We start from the raw sequence: 15,463 nt of genomic DNA, 5'->3' as shown, positions 1-15,463 counted from the left end.
ATGTGTACCCAGGAAGACTGAATGCTGTAATTAAATCAAAAGGTGCTTTAACAAAGTATTAGTTTAAGGGTGTGCACACACAACATAGTATTAGTTTAAGGGTGTGCACACTTCTGTAACCAGCGTATTGCATGTTTTTTATTTGTTATATTTTTCCCCTAACAGATCTGTTTTTCAATTGAATTGAACATGTTATAGGTCACATTAAAGGTGGGAAAAGTTTTGAAATGATTTATTGTGGTCTCATTTTTTTATATCACAAAAACCTGGCATTTTAACAGGGGTGTGTAAATATTTTATATCCACTGTATATACATATATATATATATATATATATATATATATATATACACACATACATACACACACACACACACACACACACACACACACACACACACGATTAATTCATCATATCCCAAACAAAGTCTGAACGAAAAAAGAATGATCATTTTTAGACTGAATCTAAAATGATAGAAAAGTACAAAAAATAGTATTTTTTGCAAAGAGGAGGAAAGTAGTCCTCACATGGAATGCAGGCTGAAACACAAGAAAATGAAGGGTTTACTCTGATTAACCATGGTAAAAAGTGTTCACCCTTAATGAACTGCAGCCACACACACACACACAAAACTCTCTCTCTCTCTTTTATATATATATATATATATATATATATATATATATATATATATATATATAAATAATCTCACAGCTTAATTAGCTTGAAATAACACATTAAGGTAGTTGATTGGAATATGTTGTTCATAAGAGGAATATGTATTGGATGAGAGAGCGCAAGATCCTTGTGAGATTCTATTGGTAAAATTATAAGCAAAAAGAGTACACTTTGTTCAGTGGGAGGTTGTAATACAGAAGACACCTTGTAGCAAGGTTGTAATACAGAAGATACCTTGTAGCATACCTCTCTATTGTCCCTGATTTTGCCTGATATTTTCGATATGATTCTCTTAAAATGTGTGGTGTTCTGGCAAATAATCAAGGATTGTAATCATGGAATAATGACAAACATTTTGAGTTTTAGGTTATGTCCTACAGAAAATATATGCTAAGTAAAGCATGTTTGTTATTCTAGCAACCTTGTATGTATAAAAAAGCAATATATAAAAATCTGTTCCTGATTTTGGGCCCTTGTCCCACAATATTTTTAACCTGCACTGCTATGCAGTGTAGCATGTATTTTTTGTTTCTAAGCATGTAGTGGGTTTTATTCTTTGTTGGCATACCTCTCGACTGTCTCTGATTTTGCATCATATTTTTCGTTTTACTCTCATAAAAAATTGTGGTTTTCTGTGAAATATTTGTGGCTAGCAGTTAGTAAGTAAGGACAAACATTTGAGGTTCAATTTTACATCCATTTGAGGATTCTTGCTAATTCAAAATATGTTTGTTGTAAGAACTGTCTATGTAAGAGCAGTGTTTAACATCTGTCCCTGATTTTAATCTCCCCATTATCTTTGGCCTTGTAAACTATTCTTTTGCTAGCAGGTTGAGAGGTATGCCTTGTAGCTTGTATTTTATGTGCAAGCACATAGTGGGTTTTGCTCTTGTTAAAAAAAAAAGTTTAGCTTCCCAGGGCTCGTTTAAGTAACAACATTATAGATTGGTGTGAGAATGGAATGATCAGTGTCATTGCTCAGTGCAAGTTAAAATCTCTACAGGTAGTGTAGCCAGAAAAGCTGCACTAGGGAGGTATTTGGGTCTTTTCTGTAACAGACTTAGGAAACAATGTAAGTGGAAATGGTTATTAAAATAAAAGATCATTTTCTTGGGACAAAAGAGGAAGCAGGAGTGGTGAAAAACTGATGATGTTATTTGAGTTCTCTTGATCAGTTTCCCTTTACCTTTTTAAAAAGGGATGAAAACTGGAGAGAATATTTGTTTATTTTTTGTGAAGTTGCATATGTAATATACATGCATGCGTACATCTACAGGTATGTGTCTGCGTTTGTAACCTGTTTGTGTGTGTGTATGCACATCTGTAACCTGTGTGTGTATGTATGTGTGTGTGTGTGTGTGTGTGTGTGTGTGTGTGTGTGTGTGTGTGTGTCTGTGGTTGTGCAACTTATGATGCATCTGGTTTGTTATAGGCAGTGTTAGTACATGTGTGCCTGTGTGAAAAAAGATCAGTGTTTTCATTGGTGGATATGCGCAGTATTGGGGGACAGTGTTAGTATATGTGTGCCTATGTGAAAAAAGATCAGTGTTTTTATTGGTGGATATGTACAGTATTGGGGGACAGTGTTAGTATGTGTGTGCCTAGTTAGTATGTGTGTGCCTATGTGAAAAAAGATCAGTGATTTTATTGGTGGATATGCACAGTATTGGGGTACAGATATAAGTCTTCTGGCTAGCAGCAAAGAAAAAAACAATTAAGTAATTATCTTTCAGAAATGGTGTAAAATGCATCATAAAACATTTAAACCCTCAGCTCTCTCCCCCCCCCAGTCTTTTTGAGAGGTAGCAGCCCCCAGTATCACAGCTGCATAAAGAGAATTTTACACGGTCTTTGTAGGGGGACCGCATCCTCTGCCCTAGGCCTGCCTGTCCCTGCTCATATATGTTCACAGAAGATTTCTGTAGCTTATTTGGTGGCCTGAGACACTGTGGTCATTACTTAACTTTCCTGGCAATCAAGCTTCAGAGGTATGTACAGAGGTTCACTATCGCTTTGTAGGGGAACTGTACTGTCTAGGATAAACAAGTTCGAATACATTACTGAGATTAAGTATTTTTCACTTTCCTCATGATCAGACATATATGTAAGTGGCTGCCAGTTGTGTGCAGGAGTAAGGAGGCATGCTGTGCACATCGACAGCACCGCATTGAAATATAGTATCTTTGTTATTTATTCCTTCATGTTCATCCAAGCCTAACATCAGGAGTGGGGTCACAGAGAGAGTGACTGTCTTTTAGGGGTAAGAGTGAAAAAGCATGCCTTTTGTATGCATGACAGCAATCATTTATGATATGACTGTGGCTATTTGTTCATTGCTATCTGCTTATTTTTTTTTGGGGGGGGGGGGGTAGAGAGACAGACATTGTTCCCAGATATGATTTATGTTTTCTCACAAGAAGTTGAATTTTCATTTTATTGGAAATTGCTATTGAACATTAATCCTTGGACTCCATCTTTCTTCTGTAAAAGAGGGGAAAAAACTTTCTTTCCTTACTTATGACTTTTGGACATGCAATCATTGAAGCATAAAGTTAGAAAAAGTTATAAAATGCACTTTGCAGCATGTAGATATCCTTTGGGTCAGGTGGCATAGTGATACCTGGACCTCCACCTTAGTGCAGTTGTTTCCACCACGGTTATTACAGTGCAGATTTCATCACTTTATGAATGTTGAAATGATTGATGAAAAGTATGACAAAGTCTGAATTAAAAAAAAAAAAAAAAAAACAGTAGTATGTGTGTATGATACGATTGGGTCAAGACTGGAGAGAAAACAGTGGGCAGCTGCGTACAGTGGGGGCACAGTGGAGTCATTTGTATATATTGATGATTAATAGAAATCTGGGAAAAAACAAGGCAATATGGAGATTTTTGCTGTTACATGTTGCAGTTTGTGGAACAAGTTAATCCCTGATGTAGGGGGCCCATAAGACATTTCTTAACAAAATCTTTAGGTGTATTGGAGTTGTTAGTGTGGTGCAACTTAGTATCAAATCAGTTGTAACATGGAAAGTCATCTATTTATTTATTTACATTTGTTTACTGGGTGGTGTCCGACTGGGCAAGTAGCCAGTTTTTAGTGAAGACATAGGGAGAAGAGCTCCCAAACAAAGGTTAAAAAGGTTAAGAGCAAAAAGAAAAAAAAATATACACATTGTACAAATAAGTAAAGTTACAAATATTGATAAAATAAACATGGTACAGATATGACAAGATAAGAAAAAAGTCAAAAATGTACTTCTTAATGTATTAGACTTCAAAATTACATGGTAAAAAAAAAACTTTTTTATTATGATTTTTTTAAATGTAGGATTGACAAATTATGTAATTCATGGGCTATGCAGTCTAAGTATAAGAGCAAGGAAAAATAACAGAAGTAACTGCTCAGAGTAGAGAGAACTTAGCCAGAGGAAGTGCATGAACATAACCAGTGGTTTGAGTGGTATTCTAGTAGGTGCCATTTGAAGTTCTAAGTATCAGGACAAGATAGAATATGTTGTGGAAGTGAATTCTAAGCTTTGGCTACTAAGTTGCTTCAGTGATGAGGCTTGTTTGCAGAAATAAATTTAAATTTTAGTGAATCACCATAAAAGTTATGAGATTTGCTAACACTGAGCAGTAATTTATCAGCTGACTGAAGTGAGCTCAGATTAGTATAGGGTTGAACAAGGTCAGATGGGCTGGACAGTGGACTGGTTTATGGATAACAGAGTGAGCAACTGTTAACTGATTAAGAGTGAGTAAGTGTGGGAGTTCATTCCAGCCAAGATGTTGTAGAGCAGTACAATGATGTGATCTATTTCGGAGGTTTGCCACAAATTTAGCAATTTTGTTATAGCAAGATTCAAGTTTAAGTCTGATTTATGAAGGTTAGTGAATATTTGTGAACAGTAAAGTAGCATAGATAGAAGATGAGTCCTAGCTGTGGTGAGTCTGGCATGATTGGTCAGATATGGTTTAGCCCGATAAAGAGCACCAAGTTTTATATGGACTTTTTTGATTGTTAAGGCCATGTGGCTATCAAACTTTAGGCCATTGTCTGTGTAGCACCGAGAAGTTTTGTTTGTTCTACACATTAAATAATTGTGCCATTGAAGGAACAGTTAGAAAGCAGAGCTTGATTATTTTTTATGGAGGAATTGGAAAAGACCGTAAGCTTGGTTTTGTTAGGGTTTAAAATGAGTTGATGGTCTGATAAGTCTTTTTTAATACTATGCAGGGCTTTCGGAGTTTTATCTTGGAGCTCATTCAAGGTGGGGGCGGAGCAGATAAGGGAAGCATCATCTACATATTGAATGATTGAGGCGGGTTTGGCTGCAGAACAAAGATTAGTTAGTTAGAAAGTTAGTAAAAATAGTGAGGAGAAGTGGACCAAGAATAGAACCTTGTGGGACACCAACAGTAACGGGTAGTAAGGGCGAGAGTTTATTATCCCAAAAGGTGGCTTGTTTACGGTTAGAGAAATAACTATGAAACCAGCATAAGGTTTCAGTGCCAAAATTGAATGTGGCAAGTTTAAGAAGTAATTGATGAGATACAGTGGCAAACGTTTTTGAACATATCAAGGAAGGTGGCAGAGACAAATTGTTTATTTGTTTTTGAGGAGATTTATGGTATTGGTGAAACTTATTAGAGCAGTATTAGTACTATATTTGGGACGAAAGCCGTGCTAAGTATCAGATAAAAGGTGTTCTTAAGGAGGTAGTCTAATGTTTGTTTATGTAAACATTTTGACTAGTGGGGAAAGGATGGCTATGGGTCTATAGTTGGATAGCTCAGTGGATGAACCTCCTTTGTGAAGGGATATGACATGGGATATTTTCCAGAGAAGGGTAACATACCTCTAGATGTCTTTATTAACTGTGTACCCCATTACAATTCACCTACATTTATCTTTCCTTTAGTGATACATTTTTAATATGTAGTTCTTATGTAGCAGCTGTTTATTAGTCACTTGCTGTGAATGCAAAAGAGCAGAGCAGTTTGCTGTTACTGGTGTAGATTATTACCATTTCTATAGAACCAAAACCAGAGCACAAAAACAGCTGACCTGCTGCTGTAGGTTTAGTCCTTCCATTGTTAGTTGTATTAGCTTTTTTACAAGTGAGTACTTGTTTGCTAGGGAATTGTCGAAAATATGATTTTAAGTAATGAGCTAACTGCAAGTGATTAGGGAATGCATTGCTAAGTAGTAGAATATTTGCCAAGGAATTGTTTTCAAAATGTGTTTAATTAGTTTGATGGTGGTTGTAGTTAACTAGAAATAACCATTAACTGTATATTTGTGTGTAGGATTTAGAATGAACCAGAATAACTAATTTGCTCAGCTAGTACACCTGTATTCAATTTTATGACACATTAAGAATTAGGTGCACTTTTCTTTTCACTAGTGGTTATGATTAATAAGGTTTATCTGGCAATTTCAATAAGCAGTATGCATTGTTGCTGAGTTGATTGAGTGGGATTAAGAGTACAGAAAAAAAAACAGGAGAATAGGTTCATAGGTTAGTACTAGGTTAACTGCCTTTGCAAGCCATTTTAAGCCTAGCCAATTATCCCCCTGTGAGATTCAAACCATGTACCTTGTGTTTGTAAGGCAAACACCTTAACCATTAGGCCACCCTCCCAATGTGTTGTGTTCTTGTGGGAGTCTATTGCTGACATTTGAAGATAGTTGCCTGATGGAGTTTAGTGTTGTTTACTGGCACCTGCGATTATCTGGATAATGTGCAGGTGTTTTTCTTTGCCTGGTATAGTTTTGTGGCGTGATTTTGTGCCTGGCATGAGATGACCTGTGTGTGACTTGCTACCTTGACTTGGCACAGAGACTTGTTGCGCAGTAGTGTGACTTGTCACAGGGTAGCACTGCTACTATAAGCCAGTCGAGTGAGCACTTGTTTGTTATAGTCCAGAGTCTGCACCACACTGTATAAAAAGGCACTCATGACCAGCCATCTGGGTACAACTCTACCGAGTGAAGTCTGCTGTAATGTGAATGAGTGAATTTATGGGCTTTTCTGCCAATGGCAGATGTACATTTGGACTAAAACGTCTATTTTTTGTGTTACTGTTTCACCATGTAATGATTAGCATCTTGGCATGTATTTGCCAGGGATGGAGAATGAAAGAGTAGCATTGTATGAATTGGAAAACAGTTTGGAAGGGGGTAGACGGGGAGCAGCACATTGATGTGGGTGGGCCTTTTGGGGAGGGGCAGCAGCCTGGGAGCTGAGAGTATAGATCTGAAAATCCTGGCTGTACTTCTGATTTATTTTATACTAGTGAGTTAGATAGCTTTTTTTTATTGACGAGAGAGAAAATTGTGTCATTTGTGGAAAACCCATTCAGACAATAGAGAATATTCGTATTACACACTGACTGTGAAAGCCCAAGGTCAGGATCAAACTCTAGAGCTGTGAAGTAAAAAAACGTAAGCAGTGAGACAGCATGCCGCCCATTTAGTGGAACCACTGCTGATAATGAGTATGCATCACATGCCCTCATTATTTTCTGTATGATGAACATTGTCATAGGAGATAATTCCAGCAGTCCAACTCAGTACTTCTGATGATGTTCTTCTGGGTCATGCCAGCAGTATTAGAGCAGTCCACATAGGGGGCTTGACTACTTTTATTGGTGCACACCGGGTGTACACTGTTGCAGTCTGTCAGGGAACCTCACTTCTCTTCCGAGGCATTTGCAGCAGTGTGTGTAAAAATATCTGATTCCAACACTAGTACTGAATGCCATTTGGATGTTGTATGGTACAGAAGGAGTTTTCTGTAGGGTGAAGAGGTTGATGGTACTTACAAAATCAGATCAATCTTTGCAACTGCATGCATTTCAAGTAATGTATAAAAATTCAAGACTCTTCTCTACCATGTCTTATATTGCTTAATAAGATACATTTAGAACTGCATATGTGCATATACAAGTAATGGCATGCCAAAAACTGTCATATACAATCATTGCCTAAAGTACTTGATATATTTACTACATACACTACAATCATATGTCCAGGTATACGCAGGACTTGATGCAGATAGCCATAGACAGCAGCACCTCTATTTATGCAGGTTACGAGTCATCTTCCAGCAATTCATGTATATTCAGTATCTTTGCAAGTTATGTACCTCTACATCAAGGAAATAATGCTAAATCGTTCTCTCTCCACCCCAATACCTTATTAAAAAGGGTTAAGTTGCTTCAGTGATGAGGCTTGTTTGCAGAAATAAATTTAAATTGTGTTTTAGAATGCCTTCACTCATCAGAGAAGGCAGGCCAGTAGCTACATGATTTTTACTCAGTCGTGGTTCTGTAACATTATACTTTTATCAGCTGTATCAAACATTTCAACTTATGTCACTGAAAGGGAGATAAAGGAGCTTTCCTTACTAAATATATCCAGGTACACTTACCACATGTGTACATATCTGCAGCTTGAGTTCTGATTTCACTTTCTGTTCACTTAATCAGACATATGGAGGAATCTACCCTAGAAAAGCAGTATTTTAAGGTAAATTGTTCATTTTTTAAAATTTTACATACGCTGTCATGCAATACATTTAGAACTTCTAGCCTTCCATCAGATTACTATTTCTTCAACCACTTTTTCAGGGAAATATGAATTACTCTTTATTAGGTCTTACCTCATAAAAACACAGCAAAGACAAAATGTTGACAACTATAGTCTGTCAGCTGGCACACTTGTCACATGTCTGCCTGTTTTTGACTAAATGGGAAAAACTGAGCAGCATGGTTGACTATATTAGACCTACTTGGTAGTACCTTCCAATGTAGGACTGACTCTGAAACCATTTGAAATGTTTTTCCATATTTGTTTATATACATATATATATATATATATATATATATATATATATATATATATATATATAAAACCTTCTTCTCTTAAACCTATTTTATCCATTTCACGGTTGTAGAGGAACCAATACATATCCTGACCCTAAATGAAAGTAAAAGAGACCGCCTTTCCTGGAAGGAATGCTGTTCCAGAGCAGGACCCATACACACACATCTACACACAGTTTTGAAGTTTCCCCATTCAGCTACATGCATATGTTTGTTATACAGGAGTGAACAGAGACCTGTCAAAAACCCATGCAGAATGAAAGACAGTATACAGTTTCTCAGGAAAATGTTAGCATGCCATTCAAATATGTAGCGTGCTTAGAAGTTTTGTATTAGCTCAGTTCTAGTCTTATCAGCTGATCATTCTAAGTTGCAGTAGTTGGAGTGCTGCATTGGAAGTGAAAGTACCATCTTTAGACTTGGGATTAGTTTAGATTCTGAATATTTTGCTAAATGGCTTCAGCAAAATTGTAATCCACGAATGTATTACATCAAAATCCAAAAAAAACCAGTCCAGCAAAATATCTCTCATTGAAACTCAGGAACAGACTTCACTTTGAGACCTGCAGGGTGTAAGTCTGTCTTTAATGTTTGATGAATCAGGTTTCAATAATTAATGATGTGTAAGGTGGCTTGTACTCATCATCAGCCCCCTCTTGGCTATTTGACCCATTCATTCATTCATTCATTCATCACCAAGGGCGAGAATCTGTCATGAGAGGCCATCGTGAAGGTAGCCGTAGGGGTAATCCAAGTTTTTTTTCTTCCTGGTTTTTGCTTTCTTAGAGCCCCATGCATGCATCGTAGTGCAATGGAAGGAAGATTCCAATGGGTTGTCACTCTAAGCATTCCTTGCTTGTTCAAGTGGCGTTGCCAGCAAATATCCCCATCCACCAACCCTGCAACAACAGAGATAGGTAGTTTCCTTGGTCTGTAAAAGTGAAATTCAGTGTACCTACCAAGTGGACACATCCTTTTTCACACCTTCCATGCATAACTCCTCCAATGCTGAGGCTGCTAATTGAACTTAGACTGCCTGAGTCACAGTCAGGGCCCCAACCCTCTGTGCCATGAAGCCAGATGACCTCTTTAATTTCAGTTATAGAAAAAAAAAAAGCATTGAAAAACACAAAAAAGCAAACTGGCACTATAGATTGTTCTATGACTGATGTAAAGTAACAGTGATGTTCGACTGCAAAGGAAACATTTCTCCTTGGGATTTTATTTATTATTGTGTGTGTGCGTGTGTGTGTGTGTGTGTGTGTGTGTGTGTATATATATATATATATATATATATATATATAGAGAGAGAGAGAGAGAGAGAGGGATAGGTAGATATATAAATAGAAAGATATTTTTAGAGACTGGCATATGTTAAGTGCAGTAGTTGATTGGTATACCTCTTTGTTTCAAATCCGGTTTGTTTGCTGAGATGCTCTGAAGTATGCATAGCCATTTCTCAAGCTGAATGCCAGTTGTTTGTATGCAAGACCAACTTCTCATGTCTGTTAATATTTTTGAGTTTTGTGTTGTACATTTGTCTCTGCAGGTTCACTCTCTGTATCGCCGAACAGGAGCCAGTTTCCAGAAGGCACAAGAGGAATTTGCAACTGGGGTATTTTCCAATAAGACTGTGCAAACAGCTGCAGCAAATGCAGCTGCATCAGCTGCTGCAGGTGCAACCCAAGGGGCATTCCAGCCTCATTGAGGAAGTAATTTTCTCAGCCTGCCACATTAGTTTACATACCTATTTTTTTACAGAAGCCAAACAAGAAACTGCAGGTCCTGGGCAGGAATATTGGCAACTTATGAACAGACATTCAGAAGTAATATCCCTTCTCTTCACCTTCCAGAAGTCTGAGCAAAGTGCTGAACAAAACAAAGATTTGAAACCGAGGAGTCAACTACTTAAGTAAAAATTAAAAAAAAAATAGTAATGAAATTGCCTCCTTCAGTACAGACTTTGTGAGATTGAGGACTCAAGTGATATAATTCTGTCCCCATATTTGCAAATGGAAATATTATGCATTGCTCACCTTAAATCATTTGCTAACATTTGACTCTTAATGCTGATTTGCAGACTGTTGTCAAATGACTGTGTTAATTCCATCATAACAAAACTAAAATCTGTAGTCAGAAAAAGGGATAACAAAGCAGTTTTGATAAAATGTGTTTAATTTACAAGTCCCTTGTTTTAAAGTTTTGCTTGCCATTAATGTCAGTCTTTTATACTATTGGGAGGTAGGTATGATTGGACACATACGTATTTGAAACACTGTTACATTTGTGCTACACTGGCAGTGTGATGTGCCAAATACAAACTGTTTTGTGATAATTGTATGACTCGGCTAGACTTCACTCTTTAGGCCAAAATGCTAAGAAATGTTTATTTGATTAGTTTGATGTGCATGTTGCATGGTTATTAAGTCTAAGTCTGGTTATTTCACATTATGACTTAAAAATTAAGTTAGAACAGTTTGAATGTCACTGACATACTGATTTCCAGTTTTGTATGGCATATGTGTTTAGCCATAGGGAACACGTTCTTTGCCAAGCCTGACAACAACACATTAGCTAAATATTGATACAGCATTCAGCTTTTTTCCCCACAAACATTTATTGAAGCACATCTGAAATGTCTAATATTCAGCTCTGTGGTGTTCAAACACTACAAGTAAAAAGCTACAAATAGGGCTGTTTTGTTCAGTAGCAAAAGATGGACTTTAGGACATCGTAACTTAACCAGCTGTGTGGCATTGCAGCTGACAGTATCTTAGGAAGTAAGTGCCCGTGTTTATAGAAAGCTGGATAATATATTTATTTCTCTGAATTAAACCTTCTTTCATATTACATAGTGTGAGAGTTCACGAGAGAGAGAGAAAGATCAGCTTGGCTTTGTATCATAAGACATTTGTGATACTAAATTGCAAATTAGTTGCATTGAGTAGATCTAGATTTGTTTCACCTAATTTCTTTTCCCATACTGTGGCAGGAAGAACTATGTTAATTATGCACTTGTCACAGACCTGTCTAACATTTGTTTCTGTCTGTTACAAGAGTGAAATATGTAGATAACTAACCCAGTGTGGTATTTTCGTAACATCAAATGGCTGTTGCATTAAAGCCAGAGCTTTATATGTTAAACTGAATAAGCATGTTTTTATTGCCCATGGCATAAATGGAGCATGCCCCAAGTTGAATGAATTTTATTAATTAAAATTAGATGTATTTTTCTCCCACTCTCCACTTGCAGTGTATGATTTAACAGTGTTTAAATGTGTGATGGATATTTATAAGGAATGACAATGTTCCCACAGTGTTTAAATGTGTGATGGATATTTATAAGGAATGACAATGTTCCCATATAAATGGTATCATTAAAGACCAGGTTGTTTTTTCCAAGTTTTGTCCATTTTAAGCATACTTTACAGCACACATTTCAAATTATAGCAAGATAGCTAGCGATCACTTTTGGTAGCTCATTTAGTTCCGTGTATTCTCTCCATGCTGCAGTAGTTGAAAAAGGGGAATGCTACCAAGACATCAAAAAATGAATAAACTCCCTCTTAAATTTCTAAATAAGGTGCAGAAATCCCTGGTTTCTGTTTCTGTGAAGAGGCTGTTCATTGTACCATAGGGTAGTTAAAAGGTAGCTGGTGATAAGATGGAAGTGACTAATCATTCCTTATAGCAGAACCCAGCCTTACCATTTGGCATTGCTGTTGACTTCTGTTGATTCTGCTTGGGTGATAAACGAACTTCTCTGTTGTATATATTTTGGGCAAGTGGCACCCATACACTGGCAATGCTGTGTGACTGCCCATTGTAGAAAGTAAAATGGGTGCATGTTTTCTTATTTATAGCATCTAGTAGCCTGTAGATAACTGGTGTCCTTTGTGTTTTTTTTTTTTTTGTCTTTTGTATTCCCACAAATTTACTCTGTCATGATAAACACCATGGCTGCTACTTAAGGCGTAGGTGTTCTTTGTGAAATGGCTTGAAGGAATGTACAGTAATGTCCTTAATGTTCATCATGTGTGTGGCCTTTATATAAAGGTTTGTATTTGAGTACTTAGTGTTGCAGTTGATTTGCTGGGATGGTCATGTAAGAAGTGTTAATTGTTGTTTTCACCATTGGTCCATGACCATTCAGTGGTACATGTGAACATTATTCATTGGATCATACAGAAAGGTTTAATGATGCAGATCTTTTGTATTATTCGGAGATTGGACTGAAAGGGAAAGCTGTGTTAATGCAATCCTCTTAATGTTGCATTTGCTTATTTAATTATAGTTGTTTGATTGCACCATCCAAATAAGCATGGCCTGTTCCCATCAAAAGCCCAGGGAGAAAAGTTTCCCAGTTACTATAGTACAAATCAAGTCAAACAATTGTTATTAAAGTGCATAGTGCAAGATGATAAATATGGCACTGTGAGTCTTGTTATTGTGGCTGTACATAGTGAATGAATATAGTTAAGCAGTACATTTCATATTATAGGGGGAGTCCTGTATTTACTCATAGTGGAGTGGTTTACCTCCCATTCATAAGTTTCTACAAGATCTTCATGCTGCTTTTTAAGTGAAACAGTTAATTGGTAATATAAAAACAACACTTTAACATTACTTTTTTGTTGATGGTGTTGGCAGGTGGGTTTATACTTCTTTCTCCTCCCATTCTGACCATTTACACATCAGATGTGCTTGGTTATCACACAAATGTGATCTAGTTGTACGCATATGAGGCCCTTTTCCCTAACAGTGTGATGCATTAACCTGTTAATTTAAGGCATGTTTCCTGTTTTTTCAGGTTTGCTAGGGAATGAAGGGCTAGGCTGTTATGTCTGTTTGATTTCGATTTATTTTTCTTTTTTGTTGATCCAGTTATGATTTATTGGTGTTAGTTATTACCGGACTTTCAAAAGGTGTCACAGTGGCACCATGTATGGATTGTCTGCAGGAGGTTGAAGCAGTTCTGTGGTTCCTGAATTAATCAACTACTTGACACTTTTTCCAGGTTGGTGTTTCACTGCTTTGTACTTGTACAAAAAGCCACTTAGAATCCAAGAGCTTGAAAACGCTCTCTGTTGTATAATAATGAATGTAATCTGTCACTGCAGACTTCCAGTACAGTAAATGTGCTATCAAGTATCACAGCCTAGAAGGCAAATCATCAACATGTTTAAAATAGTACTATGCTTCAAGAAAAAGATTCTTACCTGTACCAAGGAGCCTGATAGCCCAGTAGCCAGTCCTTTGCTGAACCACCCATACAGTTGCATTTTTTCTACTGCATAACACCATTATGACCCTCAATCTACTTCATATTTCTTGTTATGGGCATAGTCTTTCTTTTAGTTTGTGTGTGTATCCATGATGAGATCGTATACAGTGAAAGGCTAATGAATTTAAGGCAAAGAACCCTGTATTGATATGTGGATAACGGACATCAGTGGTGTATCATAACGTTTGTGGCAGGAGACTGATAAAGGTTGTATTGCATGTAATGTATGTTTACACGTGGTTGTGGGGAATGGTGACAGCAATAGCAAGAGATGCAGGCTTGCAAAGATGGCTGCTCTTAGTTTTGCTTAATTGGTTTTGTACTGTAAATCATACATTGCAACTTTGAAAATTACTGAACGCCTCCACTTAAACTTGTATTACCAGGAGTAAGCCACTGAGGACTGTGTATTGTATTTCTTCACTTCTTTTTAGAGTTGCAGTTGTTGGAAGCATTGCAAAACTCCTGGGCTTGAGATGTCAGTGTTATGCTTATATTTTCTCACCATAAAGTGCCTGTTTGACCATGAACACAGCATTCTCTAATGTAACACAGCAAATGTATCCTCTTCTCTAACAAAATAAATGCATCCTCTGTAGCCACTGGCAACAATAGTATATCTCTACTTTTTCTTTTGCACAAGTTAGACAAAATAATATGTTTTCATTATCGTCTGTACAGAACAGCATAATAAAGCCTAAAACATATGGTGCATTGATTAACGTTACATATAGTGCACATTTGTCACAGGGGTTGGTGTGCTTACTTTTTATCGTGCCCTTAATACCAACAAGCGCCAGTTGTGAGTGAGTTTAAGGTAAAAGTTGCATTCTTTGTTACAAAACTAAAAACAAACTTTAGAGATTTTAGGGATAAGCAGATCATAGTTATAGTAACTTGTTTGGTTTCCATTAAGTTGGTCAAGCATGAAAGCTGAGCCTGATCACAGAAAAATGTTCAGTGGCAGTAGTGTTTTTTTTTTTTTTTTCAAGAATCCATTTCTAGGGAAATTGATATTCAGGCTTGCTTTTGTTCTCCAGACAGTAGATAGACCAGGAAAAAGTGTAAACTACATACAGACCCATGGATTCAAAAATGTCGAGTCTGCAATTGCAGCCAAGACAACATTATTTACTATGTATGGGCAGTGAACCCCAAGGCTCAGTAGCAATGCATGCTGACAGGGAAGTTTGAGCAGTGGGCATCTCCTTGTGCCCACTGAATGGCCTCGCAGGAAGATCATCTCAGACCAACCCATGGCCAGAGTAAAGTATGGGCAGCTGTTGTAAAGAAACTGACAATCCATGAGCATCTTGTTTAGACATTGCGCAACTGTGATCACAGATGGCATTGCTAAGGTGTTGAATTATTGTTGTGACTCAAGGCAAAAGATACACAAAAAATGCCATATGGAGCAAACTAAGGCTATGATTGGAAGGAGATTGAGTATAGAGGTGGTACTAAGGCAATGAAAATAAATAGAAATTGACAGAAGACTATAAAGGGAACTGCTGAACATGAAAGAATGCAGAACACAATGGACACATACACAGATATCCCTCTGAAATTTCTGAACACAGACAAAATGTGAAACTCGGAGAGGATAGGGG

At 37.1% G+C, this 15,463-nt stretch overlaps 1 protein-coding gene across 2 annotated transcripts in view; it reads left to right on the top strand.

The window, feature by feature from the left end:
• The window catches only part of SCAMP3 (secretory carrier membrane protein 3), a 728,328-nt gene extending 713,861 nt beyond the window's left edge, over window positions 1-14,467 (top strand). For both annotated transcript variants that reach the window (XM_044080205.1, XM_044080206.1), the window contains exon 9: window positions 10,119-14,467. In XM_044080205.1, coding sequence (XP_043936140.1) covers window positions 10,119-10,277 — 159 coding nt within the window. In that variant the 3' untranslated portion in view covers window positions 10,278-14,467. The remainder of the gene's footprint in view (window positions 1-10,118) is intronic.
• Window positions 14,468-15,463: the final 996 nt, after the last annotated feature.

This window comes from Protopterus annectens, chromosome 8.part0 (genome assembly GCF_019279795.1).
Source record: "Protopterus annectens isolate FY-2018-M chromosome 8.part0, PAN1.0, whole genome shotgun sequence".
Lineage (NCBI taxonomy): Eukaryota > Metazoa > Chordata > Ceratodontiformes > Protopteridae > Protopterus > Protopterus annectens.
This window is presented reverse-complemented; position numbering and strand designations above follow the sequence as displayed.